At 36.6% G+C, this 24,695-nt stretch overlaps 1 protein-coding gene across 1 annotated transcript in view; it reads right to left on the bottom strand.

The window, feature by feature from the left end:
* VWA8 (von Willebrand factor A domain containing 8) overlaps positions 1 to 24,695 on the bottom strand; it is a 101,664-nt gene that overhangs the window by 64,965 nt on the left and 12,004 nt on the right. The window contains exons 3-8 of the mRNA XM_010576497.1: positions 23,794 to 23,904; positions 11,506 to 11,673; positions 9,357 to 9,521; positions 8,894 to 8,943; positions 8,445 to 8,553; positions 4,812 to 4,916 (exon numbers count right to left, since the gene is read on the bottom strand). Of these exons, the coding sequence (XP_010574799.1) occupies positions 4,812 to 4,916; positions 8,445 to 8,553; positions 8,894 to 8,943; positions 9,357 to 9,521; positions 11,506 to 11,673; positions 23,794 to 23,904 (708 nt within the window). The remainder of the gene's footprint in view (positions 1 to 4,811; positions 4,917 to 8,444; positions 8,554 to 8,893; positions 8,944 to 9,356; positions 9,522 to 11,505; positions 11,674 to 23,793; positions 23,905 to 24,695) is intronic.

Genomic DNA, 24,695 nt, shown 5'->3' with positions numbered 1-24,695 from the left:
TTGAATTCATCTAACTGAATTTATACAATTTGAATTCATCACATGTAAGCATGGAGATGCCGCTGAACTGGATAATGTAGTAATTAAACAAGGTACCACACTTATACCTGGACAGGAGCAGCAAACAAAAGTGTTTGTGGCTTTCAGAGCAAGACTCATCTCTTTGACGCAGTTCTTCATTTAGAATTATGATAGCTAGATATGGAATCAGAGAGTGGCATGAAATGGATGTACAATACATTAAACATACTTCTGCCTAAGCCAGAAGCAACTTCCTCTATATAAAGTCCAAGTTGATAGCTGCAAAGGAAAAAAAGTCTTGAAAGGACAACCGATTGAGCACATTCAGTATCAGAAAGTTTGGGAGATACTTGGAGAGCCAGAAGTGGGCAGCTTCATTGCCTCAGACTTAAGAGGAAAGAACAAAGAAAAGACTAGCCCCCAAAACCAAGGGAAGTGGTTTGGCAGTCCGTAATCATCAGGCCACATTCTGCATGCCTAGAAACATGAGAGAAAAGGCAAACTGTAAAAATGAGAAAAAAGGAAGAAGAGGAATTCTGACCACTTGGAAGTAACTAATGATAAGTAATGTCTCAGCACGGAAACTGCTCAAAGGAACACAGAGCTTAAATGAGACATATTTGCAGATAACTGCTATGCTGAACCCACAAGACAGCTAAGCTATCCAAAGGAGGTATCGAAAGGCAACCAATCTTTCTTGAAGATTCTCTGCATGGCAAGGAAAGAGAATTTTTCAAGGGAACAAGAGCACTGAACTGTTTCACAAGAAGCAAAATATGAACTGCAAGTGCAAGATGGGATAGATCGGTTAAGTCTGAAGGACAGATTCCACTACAGTGGTATGTACTGGCACTAAGACCATTCATTAATGCAAAACCCCAAAGATTATAGATTACTTTGGGGGGAATAAAAGAGAAACAAATCCTTCCTTAGACCAAAATTTGCAACAGAGATATCTTAGAAGTGTACAGAACTGTCTAGACAAGAAGAAGATTCCAGTTTTCTGAACTATTAGCCCACTCTCTATGAGAGAGTGTCTATGTAGTCCAAAGACTCCCTGCTGTGAGGCAGGGAAAGTTTTCAAGGAGGAGGTCAGGTAAGATTAAAGGGGGTGTGCAAATAATACAAAAATGAATCAAGGGAACAAATAAGCTTTTATTTGATATAAGATCAAGACAGTAAACACAGAATTAATCAAGGCATGAAAAAAAATCAAAGAAAAATTCTAGAAGGGTCTTAGAGTGAAGTTAAACACTTGGATAGCAGGCTAAAAGGGACTTGCTCATTTATTAAGACAAATGTGATCTACATATTTTTTCTAAAATCTGATGGGAAGATTCTCTTGATTAGAAGGTAAAAAAAACCCCAACCAAACAACACTGGGCGTTTCCAACACTGGGAAAAAAAGGCATGGAAAAGGCATGTGAGAATTAAAAAAGCAAACCCAAAATCTCTGATGAATCTGAAGTAAAATACTAAAAGCTTATGGAACAATGAAGAAATAAGTATAGAACAGCTCGAGTCTCTTATGAGCCACCAAACTCAGCCTAAATGAAGATGACCAGTTTTATAAATGCCTACCAATAGTATACAGGAAAGAAAACTTCAATACTGTGGGAGACATCCTATGTGCTTAAGCTTATTGTTTGGGAATGTTTACCTGGAGGCTGTTTCCCTTGAAATCAGTGATTTCTCTATATCTAAATCTTCTAGAGAAAAAGCCTAAATAAATTTTTACTTAATTTTTGCAATCATATTTCAAATGTTCATCTGTCAGTCAAAATAATTTGTCATGCCAATATTTCATGCAAGTACAGAATAATTTTAAAGGCCAGAATTCAAATCAAGTCATATTTTCTTTTGCAAGATCTTCTAAGTTTAAGATCTTCTTTAAGAATCAGAATAGAAATTGACATAGGTTCCAAAATGCAGAAACTTCAAATAAAGGTACAGAAAGGCACATCATTCTCAAGTTTATTTTGGTACTTCTGTCCTGTCTGTTGCAAGCTAATGAACTAATGAATGCTGCAAACTGTAGCCCTTGTACAAATGTTCTGTATGATCAGTAACTCTCAAGATCACTGCTAATGCCGGATTAGTGTGCAATCCATAAACACTTCTTTTGATCCTAACTAGTTTGACACAAGGAGCCACATTTGTATCAAATAGAAAAGTTGGTTGATAGACAGAGTTAAACCTAAGGTTTTAACTCCAACTAGATCCACTCAACAAGAGATTTGCATTTCAAAGCATCTTTACACATCCAAGACTAACACCATAACGATCTACTTCCACTCACAGGGAGGGTACAAGTCAGTATTTCACATTAATTCATTATTGAGAATAAGAATTACAAGGAATACCTAGGTCTTGGTGGTGTCTCAGTGAGCAAGGAGGCACATAAGAAGAAGATTTGCCCAAGTTGAAGATAATGTTTGGGAAGACAGTGCCTGAAGAATATGATCTCTTCAAGAAATATGTACAGGGTCTAACAGCTGCCAAAACTAGCTGTTTAGCCTAACCTCTAGCTATCCCACTTCCCAGCTGCGACACCTCACTGGAAGGGAAGACACCCTGAAATCAAGTTATCGGCTAGATTACTACTTCCCCACATCTGTCTCCAAGTCTGATGCCTAAACTTTACATTTTATTACATGAAATTTATTTTCATTTTCTTTAGATGTCAGCTGATGTCAAGAAGTGATTCAATTCAAACAAATTAGCCCATCAATTGCAAATACACTTCAAGTATTTATTTCTTCAACTCTCAACACGTCCTAGTTAAGATTAGTATTTCCTAACTGTATTCTGTTACACAGAGAGAAGTATTCAGTGGTAAATATTAGCTGGACACTCTTTGGAAATCTGTAGGAAGGTAGAGTAAGAAATCACCTTGCTTCTGCCAGACTCCTCTCTCTCACATTTCTTATGGAATGGAAAAAAAAAATTTCTTATCCTTGTTTAATACCGTTCTTGTGCTGCTATTAGTAGAATATCATTATAAACAGGCGTTGCCCAGTACAACCAGTTATTTTCTGTAGTCCTTAAGGTTTGCTGCTTAACAAGATTTGTTGTTTGCAAATAGAATAAAATTCCTAATACTACACGTACTTGTTGACATAATGGGACAAGTTTGTATAAGTAGTGATGAGGAAGAGTATCAAAAAAAGGAAAATTAACACAGAAAAATTTAAATACCTCATTATAATTTACAAGTAGACCATCACTGAGAAAGGAGGTTTTACTTGTCAAATCAACCTGTCTTACACAGGAAGAATGCACAACACTTAAAATCAAATAAAAGAAATGGAAAATGGAGGAAGCTGATGGTAGTGAACATTCACCATCTATAACTGACAGGGGAAAAAAAAAGACACAAAGGATTTAAAATAAAGGCATGTTAAGAACAGAAGTGACTGTTACTGCTCTGCTAACAGATAGAAGTCTGTATTTCCACCCAGACCATGGTTCTTACGGGCAACTTCAGTCACCCTGACATGTGGTGGAAGGGCAACACAGCGCGACACAATGAATCTAGATTTCTGAGGCTGCCTGGAATAACATGTCAATACAGGCGCTGCACTGGCGAGGCAGGAGTGATGCACAGACAGCTCCTGCTATTCACAAACAAGGAGAAATTGGTTGTGGATGTGGGAATCAACGGCAGCCTTGGCTGTAGCAACCATGAAATAATGGAGTTCAAAATCCTGAGGGGGAGTGATGAAGGCAAGTAACATTGACTACAGATCCTGCATTTCAGGCCAGATTGGCTTATTCAGAGAAATGGTAGGTAGGACCCCACAGGAGGCAGCTTTGAAGGTTCGTGAAAGCTAGCAGGTCATTCAGGACAACCTCCTTCAAATGCAAAGACTGTCCATGCCAAAACTCAGGAAGACAAGTAGGAGACCAGCTCAGTTAAACAGGGAATACGGGACTGAGCTCCAATGCAAAAAGGCCATATATGGGAGGTGTCAGCAGGGATGGGCTACAAACATTCATTTCCCTGACATGTAGGCTCGATTTTAGGAAAAAAAAAAAAAAAAATTCACTAGCTACAAAGTTGGTTATTTCTAAATACACATGTACAAATAATTTCTAATTTTCAGGACTGAAAGAGCTGGGTAAGATGCTCTGGGTCGCGAACACTAATTTTCAACAACATACATAACTCCTACTACAACATATTCAAAGATGAAAGAAAGTCGGCACTGTGATGAAGTTTTAAAAGGATAAATGGAATAACCCAGCATAATTATAGGCTTTAAAAGCTATTATTAAATATGGATAAAACATCAAAAGAGATCTGACCAACAACAAGTAACAAAAGGCTAACACAGACCAAAACCAGAGACTAATATAATCCATAATGATACTATACTGAATGTATTTTGTGCATGTGATCTCTATTGTCATTTTAATATCTCCTCTTAGAAGTCAAATGCCAGAGGTATTTTTAAAGCATTTGACTACCTTAACCATATAAGTAGCTACTTTCAAATTAATTCACCACTTACATAATGAGGGTTTTTCTGTAGTCTGGAATGGAGGTCTAAATATTCTACACAACACAGAGGTTTCACCTTTCACTATAACGAAATCTACAAGCTTATGAAGTTAGGGGTTTTTTTAAAATACTGTTTCAGCATCAGCAATAATTTACTGTAAACCATTAAGTACACCATTTAGTTTACTTAAGATTTCTTCTTTTTACAGAAGCAGTGAAGTAACATTAGTCAGGAGAACTATTGTCATAATCCATCACTCCCTGGAATTATATGTGCAATACTTACTTTTAATGCATCTTTGACTGCAGTCCTGCCTTCCTTTCCAAGGAAAACATTATAGGGATAAAGCCGGTCAATAACATGCTGGACTGACATCATAGGAAAGGAATCCTAATTCAAATTTAAAAATACAAATTAAAAAAAATGATTGGCTCATTCTACCATCAGCTATTAACCTGAAAATCCTACATGGAACTGAACTTAAAATAAAACTGTAGGAGCAATATACAAATGACCACTACATGGAGTATTCAATCAAATGTCAAAACAGGCATTTCTCAGGTGCAATTCATTGTAATATAAATGTCTACAGTAGATTAGAAGAACTATGTCCTAAAATTTACTTTATTTCCTGTGCATAAATGGAAGCTACAGTGACTGGCTCAGATACCTAAAGACATTTAAGGTTAGGAGAGACAAATCTCACCACAGGTAACCAAGTTTCATAGTACTACTAGAAAAGAATCAATACGACAAGAAGTCTATATTACAATAATGATCTACTTGTTCACAGCAATTTCTGTTATTTAATTGTGATTCCATTACATTGTACAGATTCTACTTAACAAATAAATTCCTAGAAATTTCTGAACAGTTTGATCAAAACAGTTTTGTTTTGAAATGAGTTCCTAAGTATGCTTGCACTTTATACACAAAATTGAAAAAAAATTTATTTTTTTTTTTACTGTCTTCTTGTTAGTTTTAAGTACTAACTCTTGTCATTTGCTGCATGAACTAGACAAAGATTCAATTATTTTGCTGCAGTAATAGAGAAAGAAATGGAAGTGCACTTACGAATACTCAAGAAACATATGCATAAAAACTTTAATGGTGGAAAAACGTGTTTCTAAACACCTAAAGTAATGCTTGATTGTTTGTTTTAAAAAAGACTTGCAAATTTTTAAGGACTACTTGTGCATAAACACTAGTGAAAAACAGTCAGTGAACTGGCACTACTTTTTTAAGCCTTCATCAAAATAAGTAAAAAGTAAATAATGTAATTCACATAAAATCAACTGATTTTCAGTTATACACTTGGAATTACATAGGCACCCAACTGAAAGAAGAGTTGCTTAGAAATTACATCAGGAGATGCATATTTTATGAAATTGTGCTGGTTTGGGCTGGAATAGAGTTAATTTTTTCCATAGTAGCTGGTATGGGGCTTTGGATTTGTGCTGAAAACAGTGTTGATAACACAGGGATGTTTTCATCCCTGCTGAGCAGTGCTTACCCAGAGCCAAGGCCTTTGCTGCTTCTCCCCCCACCCCACCAGCGAGCAGGCTGGGGGGGCACAAGGAGTTGGGAGGGGGCACAGCCGGGACAGCTGACCCCAACCGACCCAAGGGATATCCCACACCATACGGCGTCATGCTCAGTATATAAAGCTGGGGGAAGAAGAAGGAAGGGGGGACGCTGGGAGTGATGGCGTTTGTCTTCCCAAGTCACCGTCAGGCGTGCTGGAGCCCTGCTGTCCTGGAGATGCTGAACACCTGCCTGCCCGTGGGAAGTGGGGAATGAATTCCTGGTTTCAATTTGCTTGCATGCACGGCTTTTGCTTTACCTATTAAACTGTCTTTATCTCAGCCCACAAGTTTTCTCACTTTGACCCTTCTGATTCTCTCCCCCGTCCCACTGTGAGGGGGGTGAGTGAGCGGCTGTGTGGGGCTGAGTTGCCAGCTGGGGTTAAACCACGACAGAAATGCATAATTTAATTCATACTTATAATCGGTAATACTATTTATAATGTTCCACATTAAGAAAAGATCAGTAAAAATAAACCACTTAAGGCACTGTAGTAAATGTACTGCTTAAAGGATCAGGGAGCCCTTTACTGCATTTTAAAAGCCCTCTGTTTATATATAAAGACATAACATATAATTTCTCCACTTTATCTCAAATTAATAATAATTACAATCGTTGTGTATGACATTAGCCTCTTCAGAACAGCACCCTGTAAAAAATTCTGCCTTTCAGCAGGCAGGAGTTTTCAGCCTAAGAAATACATTTTGGGACTCTGTGAATCCACGGTAAAAGATAGGGAGCTAGTCATTACAATGCATTCCCTCCACAATTTTAAACAGTTAAATCAACCAAGCTAGAAGGAGAGGATGGCAGTGACCCAGCCTGTGAAGAAAAAATGCTGTAGCTAGAATCACTGAGAACAGGCAGCTTAGAAAACCAAGTGATTAAAACTAATTCTAAAAGAAACAGTTCTCATCTACCTAAAAAAGACACTGTCATACAATGATAACACTTCACATTCTCTAATGTAAAATAAAATGCTTCCTTCATTCCATAGTTTAGATAATAACTTAGGGCTCATTTTCTTTCCATTACTCTGAAAGCCATCTGGCATTCATTTAAAAATAATTTTTCACTACAGGGCTCAAAGAATAAAAAGTTGCAATTTATTTTAAAATCCAACATGTATTTCTTTCCTAAAGCCCTCCAAATACCGTTTCATTTCTCTGAACTTGAATTTTAATCACTTCTTAACATCTGATGTAGTACCACTAGTTCAGAAAAAAATTATGTCTGTAAGTATCCAGCACAACTGAGGGGACTGAGCACCACAGTAACAAAAGTAATTGGTATGTTTTAATGTATATAATCCAATAAAATATGCAGAAGTAATCTGCCACTGAGCAGTACCATAGGTAAAATGACTGCACAGGAGGCACAACAGAGAATTATCTTGAGAGTCCTTTCTACAGACACCTGCACCTTGGAGAAAGGGTCTGAGAAGTTGTCCTGCTATTTTACTGTCCTGGGTTGACCACATCTTCCCGCATGCAAAAAGGTGCCAACCCCTCCCTCTCTTTATACAGATCTCATCTCCTTGACTTCCTTCAGGAGGCACCTTCTGGTTTTACTTTGACTTTTTACCATGTAATTATAAAGTCCAAGGGACAAAAGCCTGTCAGGGAAAGCAGAAAGACTGCCACAGCTTTAGTCCTGACCCGCCTGATCTGCCACTGTGAACTGCATACCGTTATATTTCCCTATGGACTGTGGCTGTCAGGAGGTATTGCATCTTCAAGCGTGCACAACCTGCGTCTTCAGGTAACCCTCCATGTCTATGTTTATTCTAAATCCACCAGCCAACCCAAAGACCTAACACAGGCTTCATCTCATACAACTTAACAGTCTCTTATACCCACATTTGCATAGCTGGTTTGGGTCCTTTTATGTGTCAATGAGAGTAACAGGTGTCTTTATAATACAATCAATCTGACTACAGGCATAGCATTAAATCAGAAAGACTTCTGGGTTGTGATTTTTATATCTCTCCAATGACTACCTCAGTGTCATCAGGTAAACTGTAGATGCCCCCGAAGCCAGGTAAGATGATTTAGCAGAATAAAAACCATTATTTTGAGCACTAAGATACACTGAATCACATCACAAATCTTGTTTCATGCCATACTTTGTCCTTCAGTATTATGCTATATACTTGGTTAAAGGATTATCCAGAGATATCTGACTGGGGCTTTCTCCCTCAAACCATCCTTATTTTTTTCAGGTTTATTTTTTAAATGTTCATGTTAATCTCCTCCTAACAACATGAACAATCCAGATCTAATTTTGTGAAATTTTAAGCCCATACAGTTTCACAGCACATGTGTATGCACATACCAAAATCTGAACTGCAGCCGATAAGCTGTCTAAAGGAAAATCTGGAAGTCCCAATGTAGAAGATTCTTGAGAGCAGAGAGTTGTAGCAAAAGACAGGAGCTGAGAAATTCTGCATAGGAAAAAGTAATTACAGAGTTTTATACATGCTATCTATATTTAAAGTACTAAAGCTGAAAAAGTTAAATACAGCATAAGATACTGAAACTATTTCTGAGCGCAAATAAGTAAGGTGTGATTGAAGTTCTAAAGCATTGAGGATTCATTATATGAAGGCTGCATACGAAAAGCAGTGTGAGCATACACCCACACACATTAAAAAAACTTCTTCAGTTCTGGTCTCTATGCAGTCATACAAGATACAAAAATAGCAAGGAATCCTGAAAGGACATCGCTTTTCTTCATTCATTCCTTTTTTTTTTTCTTTTTTTTTTTTAATTATGAAAAATTACCTCTCTGTGGAAATGTTTGATCCAATTGAATACAATAGCTGAAGATGGTCCTGAAAATAGAACATAAAATCACAGAGTAAATTAATTTTGGGATCATGCTGTGGATCACAGCTCATAACGTATGAGGCATTTTCTATTTTTCCCTCTAATTTAGACATGAGGAGTCTACTCGCTTCTTGACACAGGATTAATTTTATTAAAAAAAGAAAATAATAATAGTAAGATTATCAAATCTTTCTTTTAGGGTTATATTGTTTTACAGAAGTTATTTTTCTGCTGCAGCATTCCTTGGCAACTCTAAGCCTGCTTTTCAGGAATTTATTAGGCCCCAATAGGAAAAATACCCTTTAAGATAAATTTATTACTCAAGGATTCTTTTCAGAGGTGAGGTAAGTAAAACATAACGTCAAAATATTAGCTCTACTCAGTACAGATAATCCAACTCGTATGCTAGGACACTTACCTTAAAGGGCAGATGATAAATGTCTCTAGCTTGAAATCGAGAGCGAAGGGGTGGATCCAAAGGGTTACCAGAGTATTTAGGTACTGGCAGGCCCAACGCTATCACTCGAAAATCTTCACTAACCCGAACAATCTTCCACGCATCTAACTCTGATTTTGTATGATCCTAAATGAATTAAAATAAAGCAACAACAAGAAAAAAAACCATTACATCACTAAAAACTTATGATGACTAAGCTGCAGATTGACTACCCTGGTCCTTCAATCTAAATGTGGTAATGTTCTCATCTTTCATTCAGAGGGGCTAGAAAGCACTGAACTAGTCAAATTTGTGAATGATAAAAGCAATTTTTTCCAAAATGAATGTAGATAGAACACTTGATTAGGTACAGCTTTCAGGCCTGTAGCAATTTGACCGCAGACAGTCAAAGTTGAAAAGGTTTACATTACATTACAACACTGTTTTTACAAAGAACAGAAAATAAACAGACCACAAAATTTATTTTATTCTAAAACATTAGAAGTGGGTTACCACAAGCAAGGTTTTTTCTCCCCCTGCCCTCCCCCCAACTGTAAAGGAGATTAAAATCTGCATTTATAAAGTTTCATTTACAAATTATGCTTTATTACAAGCAATACTACAGAACTAGAGTCCTTCATGAGGACATTAAATGTTGTATTTCACTTGTTGTCATGTAAAAGATTCACTGCATACAAAAAATGCAGTTTTTAGTCTTCCCACATCACAGTTAAGTCTTCCTTGGAACCATATATGAGTACATTTCCTGCAGACCTAGATATACAGTAATTATTCACACAAGAGAAGATAAAATTAATGTTAGCTTATATAATACAATATTCCCCTAACAACAAAACAACAATATTAGATTTAGTATTGTAGCAAGAGATTTATTTAATTCATATACTATTAGCAGTGTGCCTGAGGCACTCATTTTGAAACATTTTATCATTAGAAAAGTGTTAAAAAGGAAAAAAGAAAAGGGGAAGATGCTTTGCATAAATGCAACTAAATCCTGTCTAAGCTTGAATTCTCATTTTCAGTCTTTAAATACAATTACGTTTTAAAAGCTTACTTTTAAAATATAATAATAATGCTTCCAACAACTGTATCTACTCATTAAATATCATAAAAATGTTTTTGGAAAAGGCATGGATCAGAAGAATTTTAACTACAGATGAGAGGCATAAGAAATAATGATGTATTTTCAGAAATCCACTACAGTACTTCAGCATAGTTGGCAACTTCATACAAGCAAGACCAATGGCAGAAGGCTTATTACAAATTTACTTCCTGCGCCACATGGGTCTGAATTATCTTCCTAACCACACTTAGGTACGACAGACAGAAACATGAGCAAGCAGGTGTCAGACTGTTACGAGAGACTGACAGGTATGTGATCGGAAACGACAGTACATGGAACTAAGATAGGGAGTACGACTGGAAACTGTCTGATGAAATTTTCTGAGGTCCCCAAAAGCCTGAAAAGCATCCACTCAGATTTAAGCAGTAGGACTCAAAGCCTGAAAAAAACCAAGAACTGCTAAAGTAGCAATGGCAGCAGACACCAAAATCCCATTTCGTATCAAAAGAAAATTCTCTAACCATTTCCTATAATTTAGATTCGCTGTTTACATATGCTTTTGTAAATTAAAGGCAAGACAGCACTGACGAATACAGTGTCACTCATCGTGACCTCTTTTTTCTGGTATCCTAACATTTGAAAAACTTAGCAACCAGGCTATTGCAATGTTGAAGCATTATCTGAACTTTATGGGAACGATTTCAGCTTAAATCTCTTTTAACAAGATATTTTAGTTACTCTCACTTTGTGGCTTTCACATTTTAGAAACATAAAGGCTTCATACAAGGTTAACATGGACTACTGTTTTTCATGTGGACAGACAAGATACAGTTGATAACTTTTTTGTGGTTTTTTCAAGCAGTAGTTTGACTTCTCACATAGCTTTCACTCCGCCTATTTCATCCTATGTAACACCCCAGGAAAAACCATAGAAACCTTGGTAAGATTTCCCCCATTTGACTCGTAAGTACTCTCCCCTTCATAATGGTATTCCAGCCCTACCAAGAACAGGAAAAAAAAAAAAAAATCCAAACAACATTTCCATACCTGCAGAAGTTTGTCGTAACGCTCTGCAGACATGAGAAAACGACCGTCTTCAAGCTGCATTTCCCTGTTCTCCAGCAAATTGTTTAACACGGGAAGGACGTTCCGCTCAGCCTTCTCCAAACCTTCCAGCACAAGGATTCTGCCTTCAGTAGCCGCACGAACTGCACACTTTTCAAAAAATTTTAAAAAAATAATTATAATAGAAATAAACATTACATATCTCATTAAATCTTGCTGAAAAAGAACCTCAAAGTGCTTCCCAAACCAGTATTTATTTCTGTAAGAATCAGTAAGATTCACATCAGTAGCGATCAGGAAGAGTGACAGCCTTAACAGTGCTACACGTGCATGAGCTGGACTTTTATCTCCTAACTATTATAGGGTCTGACAGAAATAAGTTCCAGTATTTTGTACCAACAGAATAAGATGTAAAACCTTGCAGATATTTTAGTGTATGCCCAGTACATATTAATATGTGGCACCCTTTCTTTTTGATGTTGCATTACATTTTGTATTTTCACACCACCTAACAGTTCTGGGACAGCTATTTATACAGAAAACATACAATCAAGGTGGCTTTACATGTTTACAACTATATTAAAATATTTAGAAAAAAGTCAGGTATTCCTTTGGATTGCTCTGGTTATGCACCAGTGTAATTCATCCTCAGTACACCGCTTTAGTCTGACTAGAACGTAAGTCTATTGAAACTAAACATGGATCATAAAAACAAAATAGTGCTATAAATAATCAGATATTAAAAAAAAGTGATAAAATTAAAAAGATTTAGAATTATATTCCGTAACTGAACATGGTCTTCTACAAAATTAGAATAAAAATGTAGCCATTAACTTGATAAGCCTTTGGAGCCTTTGGGATAGAAAGTTATTTCTTTTTTATATTTCATTTTATTAGTTTATATGTGTCTGTTTACTTACGTGCATAAAGTGGAGCCAAAATATAAAACTAAACTGGTGCTGGTAATTTTCTGCAAATTTCTTGCAGTCAATGACATTCACTCAGGTAAACTAACTACACTTCATATCTAATATTCACAATTACTGTCTAGTAAAAGACTCTGAAATTCAATGCATTCTTGTCTATTTCCAATTTGCAGAAATTTAATCAGATAATAATGGGGCAGGTTTAGGCACAGGCAACATTTAGAGGCACCAAAGAGTCTTCCTTTGCATTCCTATTACATTTTAACACAATTTTAGACACAAGCACAGTTGCAAAGGGAGAACAAATGAAATCTCTTCCCAGCATGTCTCCTATAAACTCCTACAGAAGAACCTGTCATATAATGCTAGATGGAAGTCTCTGATGAATACAATAGATGCCAAAAACTGGAACAGAGAGAAAGAAGGAAGATATGAGAAAGAATAATGAAGAAGTACCAGAATACAAAAATAACAAGGAAAAAAAAAATTACACATGAAAACAGACATATAAAGGACAAAGGCATAAGCACAAACTAGAAACAAAGAACAGTTCAGGACAACAAATTAATTGCTACATGGTACAAAGCATACAGCAGAATCAGAGAACCATCTGAGAAGATAAAGATGACACTAAATGATAAAACTACTTTAGATGCTTCTTGTGTACAATATAGAAGCATAAGTAACTACTACCAGCAAATTACCCATAATGTAAGCTTTTCACGTCATTATTAAGAGGGAAATCATTCCTGTATCTAATCTGGATTCAAGCAAACATTATTGAAAGAAGGCACACAAATCCCAGTACAGATCTCCAGATCAAGTTCCCTTCTCTGAAAGACATTCTATGTAATATTTTAATATCTAGCTTCAGAATCAGTATCTGAGGAACCTAGAATAATCCCATTAAACAAGTAATAGTCCTCAGATTATTTCTCTTCTACCGAATCACCAATTCTTTCAAAAAGCAATCAGTATGTTAATTGATTTTTGTTGTTGTTGTTGTTAATTCAGGACATCATACTCTACTAGCAGGCAATATAAAATTCCTCTCTCCTCATCCCATAACATTTGTACAAAGGAGAAATTTTGTACTAACATTCTTCTCTAGGAAGATCACTGGTCAAGTCAAAAATCTGCTCCAACCTACTTGAATAGAAAACCTGAGTCTGCAGCGGCCAGTCCAATACCTGGCATGAACCAAATGCTACTTTGTCTAAATAGAGTTTGGAGATGCAGCCAGAATATGTTTTAACAAACAATTTATTTGCCAAGTTGGTTGGATTCTGCATATTATAAGTCTATGAAGACTTTATGACTGAGTTTTACTAGCCAGAGGAAAATACACATTCTGTTCATATGGTTTCAAAATATTTTGAGTATCCATAGAATCTTGTTGACTCATGTTGAGACACGCACACTATGGCTGAAGGCTTGCTGAAATAACAGGCTTCCAGGATCAACATAAATCTCTCTCCTGAACTGGTACATGAAGGCAATCTGCTGTAGGTGTAGAGAGCGAATATCAAGAAGTATATAACAATCATTAACTTCAAGAAAGAAGATGCTCTCTATTTGCAGTGCAATCTCGAGAAGCAGCCTACTACACTATGTTGCCTGCTGATCATCAGCTTGCAGGATCAAAATTTTAAAAATACACAGGTTCCAGAGCTTGGAAATTATTTGAAGTTTTAATTCAAAATTCTACTGCTCAGTACAGTTTCAGATATTTCAAAAGGTATGCTACAGATGGTCTTTGCCTACCTATATGTACCTTTTATAATCAGCTTCAGGAATGGCTGAATGCACAACCATGGATTTTCACTTCTTAATCAAAGACACCCCATAACAACGATTACACCACCACCACCTCGGTGCTAATTTACCCTGATCGGCTTTCTTCCAAACTGTGCTCCTTATGTATCTTCAAAGCCTATCTGAAATTTTGGAAATTGTTCTCAAAAATATAGTGAAATAAATGCACAATTCATCTACCTCTAAAATTCTTGTGTTAAATAGCATAAAGTCTGCTCTTAAGACCAAAACAGCTACGTATCTCTGGCTGAACTATGACATTTCTGCATTCTGGCTGGTAATGAGTAATAAGTTTTTGCAATAAGCTAGGCATACTACAAGGCATCCTCTGAATCATTATTTCAGTTTTATCTGTGTATTGATGGATTGGTATGGAAACTAAAATGCATTAAAAAAACAGAGGAAGGAAAGTAAGTTTGCAATCTGTCACTGAAAATCATTTTTTAAAAATGCTTCCAAGAAACAAATCTTCATAATTCCATAATGAAAACCCAGAAATAGCTGCGCTGCCTCCCTCTCTCACTACTCTCATTTGTTCTAAATGTTTAACATAAACCACAATCTGACGGTGGGGCTTATATTGCACAACCTTGATGATAAGTCTGAGATTAAAAGTATTAATTCTTGTTAAAAGGCCGAGAGGGACATTAAATGTTTACTTTCAGATTTATTGTAACTGCGGCGAGGGACTATTTTGCTCATCAGAGGAGGACAGATGCTGCTGTCTCCTACCCGTGCTCCCAGGGCTCTGGGAGGATGGTAACCTGAATACCTGCTCCAGGGAATACCTGCAAGCCGGGAGCAGAAACCTTTCACACAGCGCTGCTCTCATAGTAATGGCTTTATGCAACAAATACGTAACGCAGAGTGCTTACCCTGGTTTCGCACTGCACCTACAAAAATATATTTTTATCTTTAAAAGCAAAAACACCTTAGGAACAAGACAACCCTAAGTGGACTTTCATTGTCTATCCTGTAGCTGAACCACGGTGAGCTCTTCCACTTCAGCAGTGCAAAATACAACTGCAGGAAGCTGTAAAACCCAATTTTGACATAAATCGCAGTGTATAAGCACATGGATGAAGTTATACAGTGTCAGAAAGGGAAGAAGGACAGAAAAAAGCTCACCTCAGCACACACACTGAAATGCACAAACAACAGAGAAAGGAGGACATTTTTATAAAGCTAACCAGAATAGTTTGTAAAGGCACAAGGAATTTTAACAGTATAGTTTAAAATACCAGAACTGAAATGGCAGCTCTCTTCTCTCAGGAAAATGCTCATCATAAACCAGAAAACTCTGGTTGTCCTGAAATCCCTGAGGAAGGTTTTTGGGGAACTCTAAAGGGCTTTATTTTTTCAAACCTGGATATCATTCTGAGTATGATGTTTCAGAACTGTATTAAAAAATTGCTGCTAGAAATTCCTCAACAGTAATCACTGATTGCCTCTTTTTCAGGAGCTACCTCAAGACAAGTTCGGGGGTTTTTTAAGACAACTCGCCCCTGCTCTGAAAACTGGATCCCTGTAATGACACCTCAAGCACAGCAGCCATAACTACAACGTGGAAAAACAACAGTACAAGTAGCTCAGTGAACACGAGAACTAATGAGGTAAGGTTTCCCTAAATTTCAGATGTCCCTTCCAACGCAGTATCTTGTTCTCACCACCCGCACAATATCCCACAGAAACTCATCCACCCAAGTCTTTCCATTTACTCCCAGCATCCCGACAATGTAATGTCCAGATGTCTCTTGTGGTGAAAAGAGATCTTTAACAACCTTCTGGTAAAGGCAACACAAAACTTTGGCTGGTTTTGAGCTAACACGATGCTGCCTGGCTACAGCAGGCTAACACAACCTGAACTATTAAATCCATGGTGCAGCCTGTCTTCCAGGGACGGGAGGTGGACATTAATTTGAGTCCCTGTAACCCACCAAGCTACCAAGTACCACAAAACTCAGAAGAAATTGATATCTTCTAAATTTCATTCCATGGGTCAAATACAATTAATCAAATTTTTCAAATTTAAATCATTAAAACTAACCAACAAGACACCAGGAAAAGAAATGACAGAGATGCAGAATGGAATATGCTGTGAACTTTTACTCCTCATTTTACCAAGGAAGGAAGAGGACATTGACCAAGACTTGTAATTTACTGCAAGTGCCTCAAGTTATTCTTTTAAGAAGATACAACAGAACAAATAAGATCATCAAATTTTTCATAATACTTATATGGAAACTGGAAATTATCTAGAAATTTAGAGACAACATAAAGATAGATGTACAAACAGATGCTAAGGGCAGTGAAGCATATAAGGCTGTCTCCTATTGGGGAATCTACTTTGCCAGATTTTAAATATATCTGTAAACAGCACGTCTAACGGTATGCCTCTACCAAAGAACATCTTTCAAGATACTTGTTCAGTTTTAAAGCCTCTTAATTTCTTAGTTATTGTCTTCCCTCATGAGTTGAGCAAACAGGAAAGCTGTTGAGCAATGCTGAAATGGATGACTATTTAATGGACTCAAGTGATAACATACTTCCTCCAAAATAAAAGTATTGTCAAAAATTAAGTAGTAAGACAAAGGGCTATTAAAAGTGATGTGCAATCAGTTTCAAAGCAACAATGTCAACTTTTTATAAAAACTTACTGTTATTTTTTCCCTTAAATATTTGTAAAATCTTGTGTTAGTTGTTCAAAATAACATGTCTTGAATAAAAAAGTTCTGAATGTATAATGCCATTTAAAGATGAGACTGCAAACAGGCCTACTATTCATCTAAAATGCATACTGTATTTTTTGTTACAAAATTTTTCACTTTGTACATGATGATAAACTGTAGTTTTGCATTTTATAATTTAGGCCACATACTGAGTTACGTATATTCCAAATGTGATGTTCAGGTTTTATTAAGATCAATGTAATAGTAACTAATGTGGTTAGTCCAATTAAAAAAGTAACTTAAGAACTAAATAATTCAACCTTTTTCTCCCTCTGTAATGGATGGGAGGAGGGGGCTACATCTTCACTGTTTAGCCTATGTCCCCGCTGAGTTAATCAAGTGTTTTCTGGGTGGGTTTTATAGCTAATTTTCCCCTGTGAGTTAGTAAAACTACAGGGCAGGTTGTATTTAATACTGTTATTCACTACTTTTTTAATTTAAAAAAAAAAAAAGACAGAGAAATCACAGTATATCAGAGCACGGTCAACCAGGCTAGTTAGTATCCAAAGAGAGACTCCAGCTGTCCACAGTAGTTAAGGTTTCAGTGAGGAAGAACGGCTCGAACTGGTGAGCACCTAATTGATGATGCAACACCATGGCACAGAATGAAGAGTAACTAAAAGAGAAACGACCTGAAGTTATTGGAGGTTTGAACCAGAAAACTAGGGTAGAAAAGTTTACCCTAGGAAGTGAATCAACATATGATAAGATCATAAATATGTTAATGTGACAAGACCTGGAACAGTCTTTCCTTTCATAGTCAGTGATTTTAGCTTCCCCAGTAATTGATTTCAGCTTCCTCCACATGATCATTTTTTACCTTTTTTGAACTACCACATCAAATGATCCGTTTTATTTCTATCACCCTTTCCCCTAACACGACAGTCAGGTGTTTTTGCAGCAGTGCCTGCAAACTGTATTTACAAGAGATTATGTCCCCACCTAAGCAGGGTTCGGCCATTTCAGCCGCTTTACACCAGGTATATTAGCACAACAGTACATTTACATCAGGCGTGTGAAATGTTTTGCATCTTGGGCAGAGAGCAGGCCCAGGAGCAAGCAATCTGAGTTTCTGAACAGATTTACCAGTGCAAATATCTACAAACAAACCTATGGGGTTTTATCTTCACTCTATACAACTCTTGTCTTCTGGACAAGAATAAGGGAGATGAGTTTAAATTTATAATTTATATTTATAATGTAAATATTATATTTATAATAAAATTTAAATATTTATAATACTTATATTTAAATTTTTCTTCCTGATGAGTAGCAGAATAAAAAGGAAATTAACTATTTGACAGATATCTAAAAATGATGAAGTTACTTATCACTTGTAAATCACTTTGATTCAAGGTACCGTCCATCAAGTCCGTATTTCCTATGAATGTTATGACCCCACATATTACAAAGTATTGCCCCTTCCTGCATTGTAGGAAATAATAGCTGAAAAGAAAGTGGAATATATATGTAAAAGGACACAAACATAAGAAAAAAGAACCCCACACCTCTGATTTTAATCTATAAGGAATTATAAATACACAGTCCTAACATTCCTCACATTACATCACAGACATTCATCTATATGCCCTCTACATCAAAACAAGATAACAGAGTCTGAACTACTAACCTAACAAATCCACTTAAATGCTGACACTTTTAGAAATGTAAAATAAGTATTGCGAATGATTAAAACAAGATCACTCCCACAAGTTAAGAGGCTACTACATAGGAGTCCTTATCAAGAATTTTCTTTTTAGATACAAGATACACTATGGCAACATCAGTAAAGATTAACTTCATCCAAATACTGTTGGTTTCTACCTAATATTTCCCTCTCTCTGTGCAATGTTGGACACAAGAAAATTAATAGTAACGTTCTTACTTCTGTAGGACTGCATTTCTTGCCTCTTCTTTCTACAGACTTTGTTGTCTAGCTCCCTGTACTAGATAGACAGATACTGCAGTGACAGTCAGTCAACCAAGTTATACTTTCTGACAATGCTTTTGCTGTGGCTAACTTACCAGCTCATCAAAAATCCACTGCTACCTCCAAGGTGGTAAGTTAATAAATTACAGAATTACACAACTTGCACTCACTGGTTAATTTTTTTAAAAGCTGAATTATTGTAACCCATCTCTTTGCTAGGGTATAGAAATAATTTTTTTTATATGTATACACAAACATATATACATATGTATACACACACACTCTCAAATATTATTATAATTTAATTCAATTAATCTCATGTCTTATTTTATAATTCTCTTTCTAATATTTTTTGATTAAAAGAAACCAAACTCAAGTCTGTGTAGTGCTACTCCAGGGGATTTCATGCCATGTTCATTTTACAGACAGGATAGTTTAAGCTGTCATTTCTGTCACTCTGGGTGTTTAATTGATTACTACATGAAGTCTTTCAAGCCATGGTAGAAGATAATTTTTCAGGTATCTTGACAATCAATTTTACGTTTTATCATTGTATAACTTATGATGTTGGTGCAGTTAGAGATGCAAAAGTATTCTATTAAAATTAGTATGTTCACATAGTTCAAAGATACACCAAAACTGAGTCTAATTCTGTATATACAGAAATGAGAGTGACAGACATACTTATCCACTCAGTGGATACATCTTAATCAGCAAATCTTCAAAACCATGACATTCTACTTGTAATTTTTCAGCACACAACCATATGATACTTTTCTACTTATTCCAACCTCAGTTAGTTTGATTGTCCCAAACAGAAAAGACTGTACACTTAATAAAGTGGTCTGTGTTTGGGAAGCTTGTTTCATTTAACGCAAAAGCTGAAAGATGCAGGGTAAACAAAACCAGGCATTCTAGGCAACATGGTTTGTGGCACAATCCTGGACAGTATACCTCTCAAGCACTAACAAAGTGGCTTAGCTTCTCTCCCAATTGCATCCACTACATTAAAATAACATAGAATTTCCTTAGATGTAATAATAATGTAGGAGGCTATAATAATAAGAGTTTAAACCAGAGGTGTGCCTTTTACAGCTGTACACATGAGATAAAAAGCATCAGAAATGGCAAGAAAAAAAAGAGGACATAAAAATATCAAATCTAATTCCTTAATTTTTGAAAATACAATAGGCTGATATTAGAATCTCCGTACTGGTTCAATCAAGATCATGGCTCAAATACAAAGTTACAGAAAACCACTCTGCAGGACAAGCTCTTCTATCAATAAAAGCAAAATTTGAAGCTGCTATTTAAATATTTAAGTAATATACAGTAATTCTAACTAATTACTTGATACACAACATAATTAACCCATGCAATAAATTACAGAATAAAACCAAGAGGTTACTTAATTGTCTCAGTAATGGCAATAATGACATTTCTGAGGCTTTTAACAGTGAATTAACAGCTGAAACCCCAAATTAATGGCCTACGGTGAGGACAAGAAAACAGAATTTTCTGCTGTCAGTACTTGAATGAAAACAAATAATTCACCATTACCCCATTACAAGTCCTTTATTTTACACAATTTTAACGGGGAATGCATTTGATAATTCAATGTTTATCTTTATTTTAATGGTCCCCTATTTCTGAGGGAAATAACCCCCCTTTTTCCTGCCCCCCCATCAGATATCTCTTCTAACTTCCTAACTCCAAATCTTCCCCCATTTGATTCACTCTAGTATTAAGAAATGCTATTATGTGAGGATGTTTGATACACTGGCCCTTCAATATACATTTCAATACAGAATTTCAATCACTGCTTCCAAATCACCGTCTTCCAAATCCATCTTAAATAACTAACTGCAATCATATTCAGTAACTTCATGTTAAAATATATCAGATGTTTTGAAACCTGAGACATCAATTTACAGTATTTAATCTGTCACTATTAAATGCAGAGCTATAAACCATAATATCTTAACAATCACTCACAGACAACTTTGCAAACCTTTGTGGGTCTGCAAACCTGGTGATTCACTATATTAAAGTTATTTCTGGTAACAAGATGCCAGCTTTCATTACAATACATTATTATTCAAAGTGTAAGGTAACTACATTATTATATTATGACTTTTATGCAAAAAGCCTCATCTATCTTAAACAGCTAAGTTTTATTTGACCCACAGAATTCATGCAGTGCATGTTCTGGAAACCAGACTTTCAAGCTTTGCTGTCTTCTCTTGGGTATCATGAAGAGCAAGCATGAGATTCCACAGGAAGGGAAATGGTATGTAAACCCGAAAAGCATAGCCTGCATCTTCAGTCCCTCACATGAGTTCACCTTCTCTTTAGCTTACCTATGGCAATGGGAGCAATCCATGCTCTTCTGGGAATATTTTGTTAAGGCTACCTACTGATAGCCTTCTCTGTCTTGAAGCAGTTCATGGTTTGGGGTTTAATGAAGAGTAGTGTCTGCCTTCTATAATGTTTTGAATTGGTACAGCCATCTGCAAACCTCAAAATCATTAAATTAACTAATTAAAATTCAAACCCCAGTGTAACCTGTAAAACTTTATTCCCTTTTATATTGAGCTATAATTAGATCTGTGATGGTTCTAACCATGACTATGTACTACATTTTATATGTCTTACTAAAATGTAGGGTTAGAAAACTTCAGCTGGAACATCACCATCTATGGGATTCATCTTTCATGTTTCCAATATTTTAAAAGTGCTCATCTAAATACCAGTGATTTATTTTCTTACTTTCCCTTCAGAGCTTAAACATACATTGGTTACATATATGGTGAGTAACACATGAGCTGAGGAAAGATATCATAATTCTGACTGATTTTAGTACTTTGGTATCTTGCTAAAGGAATGTCTTGGTCTGAAGTACTGCTGTGCTGGATTCTGGTAAAAACCTTTTAACTGAAAATTTCCAACAGATTGAGGAAGAAAGGTAATCTTAGACCTTTACCTTAGAAAGCTAATCTTCCTAAAGGGTTCTTACTGGACTGAGATCACTTAAAATAGCTTGTACAAAGTGAAGCAAGCTGCCTCATACTTACACTGGGATCAAAGTCTTCAGATAAATACAGGGTTAACAGACCATCTCACATCTTGGTGAGCTTCTTAAGTCCCTGATACAGGGGCCCTTACAAATGTTAGTTAACTAATGCTCTTACACCAGGGCTAAATTACCTTTGCTACCCTGTAGCAAGTATGAGGATAAGGCTGTCCATAACAGCAGTTAGGCACGGAGCTAACATGAGTTAACCCCACAGCCTGCACAAATGCTCTTATCCTCTGGTAAATGAGAAGCCATTTACAGCCTGCTCCAGCGCTGGGTTCCCACGGGGTCACAGCTTCCTTCGGGAACCCACCTGCTCCGGTGTGGGGTCCTCCCCGGGCTGCAGGTGGAGATCTGCTCCCCCGTGGACCTCCCTGGGCTGCAGGGACACAGCCTGCCTCACCATGGTCTTCCCCACGGGCTGCAGGGGAATCTCTGCTCCGGCGCCTGGAGCACCTCCTGCCCTCCTGCTGCACTGACCTGGGGGTCTGCAGGATTGTTTCTCTTAACATGTTCTCACTCCGTTCTCCGGCTGCCGTTTCTGTGTGCCCTGCAACTTTTTTTCCTTCTTACATATGTTATCACAGAAGTGCTACCACTATCGCAGATTGGCTTGGCCTTGGCCAGCGGCGGGTCCATCTTAGAGCCGGCTGGCATTGGCTCTGTCGGACACAGGGGAAGCTTCCAGCAGCTTCTCACAGAAGCCACCACTGTAACCTCCCCTCCCGCTACCAAAACCTTGCCACACAAACCCAATAAATAAGCGTAATTTGTAATTTGAAGTCCTAGAAGTAACTAAAAAAACCCATTATTTAGATTAGTTGTTATCCCTCATTCTGAGGCTCCTCCATTGAAAGAAAAGATCATTGGGAATTAAAAAAAAAAAAAAGAGAAAGAAAAAGGGAAATGTTTCTTTAAAACAGAGAACAAAGCTTTCAGGTTCTTTTTCCTCTCCTGTTCCTATCTCCCTTTCCACCCACAAATCACTTGCATGATAGTGATATTATTAACCTCTATAGTATCACCAACTGAAAACTGGTTTAGATAACACATTTAAATTCACACTACATCAGAGGAACTGACCCACCCTATTTAATTAGAACCTAACTTGTATACAAATTTTAGGTATCTAGGAAAATAGACATTGTAAATGAAGCATAGATTTTACCTGCATAATCAAAAGGGAGACATGCCATTGATAGCTTACAAAGACAAATCTTTCCTAACCTAAGTCACTCTATGGTTGTACTAAATCAGCTAATGAGTTGGCGCAATACTGATGGCAGGAGTGCTTAAATCATTATTTTAGTCCAGATCAGCAGTGACCTTTCAAATCAAATCTCCCAGTTGTCTCCATTTACTGTGCCTTAGTTTCACAACACAGAGCAGTCTTAAAATACACGAACTAGACTTTTTTTTCAATGAAACTAGATCAGAAGATTCACTTCAGGAATACATCCAATGTGCTAAAAGTGTTAGGGAAGAGACACACCAAGAAAAGTGCTTGTCTAACTTGCACAGAATGGATCTCACTCCTTGTTCCAGAAGCATACCAAAAACAGTCTGCCTAAATCAAACCTGTAGTACTCTTAAGAGACAGAGTAATCTTGGATTTGGGTAAAGATAACATTTTCAGTAATAACGAGATCAAGACTGTTACGTGAGACTTTCTAACTGCATCAGAAACAGGTCAGTCAAGTCTGTAATCCACATACTAATTTTTCATCATATAAACCATAACTTCCTTCAAACTACTTGTAAACAATAATTAGGTGGCATGTGACTGCAACTTGCCTGATCAAGATAAAAAGCACTACCATCTCGGATCTCACGTCGCTGTTTGAGGTCGGTTTCTGTGGTGTCCCTTGATAGCGCGATATATTCAACCTCCCGCTTTGTTAGCTCCTGTGGACAATAGTCTAAAGTTATTACAAAAATAAGACTATAACCCCAGTAAGTGAACTTCAACAATAGGCCTAGTGGTATAATTGTACAAAAGAGCTCTAGGCAGCATCATAGTGATCTGAAGTAACTCCAAACAAAATCTAATATCTCTTATTTTTAAACTGTTTACAGGGTGTTCTGCTTCAAACAAAATGGTTTGAATTTCTGCTCAATAAACTTTTATTTTCCCCAAACCTGTTCTAAAACCATAATAACCAGCTATATATTCTTTCCATTGAACATCTGTAACATCCTGTAAGTTAATCTTCTGGTTCTGGACTCTGAAAAACAATCAGCATCTGCAAGTCATGAATAAAAATCAGAAGTTTACCGTAAAAGATCGAAAAGCTTCAACTCTCACTGTTCAGTAACACTTATACTGTGACACAGTTGTGATTATTACCTGCACAGGCTTTGCCAGTACACTGATGAACTATATTGTTCTTATCCTCTCTCCCTTTAATGTCATAAGATGCAGTCTGCATCTGTAAAATTATAGACTATTCAAAAAATCAGAACCCTTAGGTTATTGGTTTGTTTATTTTGATTCAGTATGAGATATATAGACAATTTTCTATGTTAAAGGAAAAAAAAGTCCCTCATGTTCTTACTACTTCCATATCTGAGTTATCATGTGTTCTACTAGGAAACAGATTCATGCTGAAATGCTCTTAGCCCTTACCCTCAATTAAAAGTATGATATATTTAACAGATCTCTCTTAAGAGGCAGCTTTTAACTATAGTTGTATGAA

This window comes from Haliaeetus leucocephalus, unplaced genomic scaffold (genome assembly GCF_000737465.1).
Source record: "Haliaeetus leucocephalus isolate CR32 unplaced genomic scaffold, Haliaeetus_leucocephalus-4.0 Scaffold32, whole genome shotgun sequence".
Taxonomy (NCBI): domain Eukaryota; kingdom Metazoa; phylum Chordata; class Aves; order Accipitriformes; family Accipitridae; genus Haliaeetus; species Haliaeetus leucocephalus.
The sequence above is the reverse complement of the archived record's forward strand: the minus strand, read 5'-3'. Positions and strand labels throughout refer to the sequence as shown.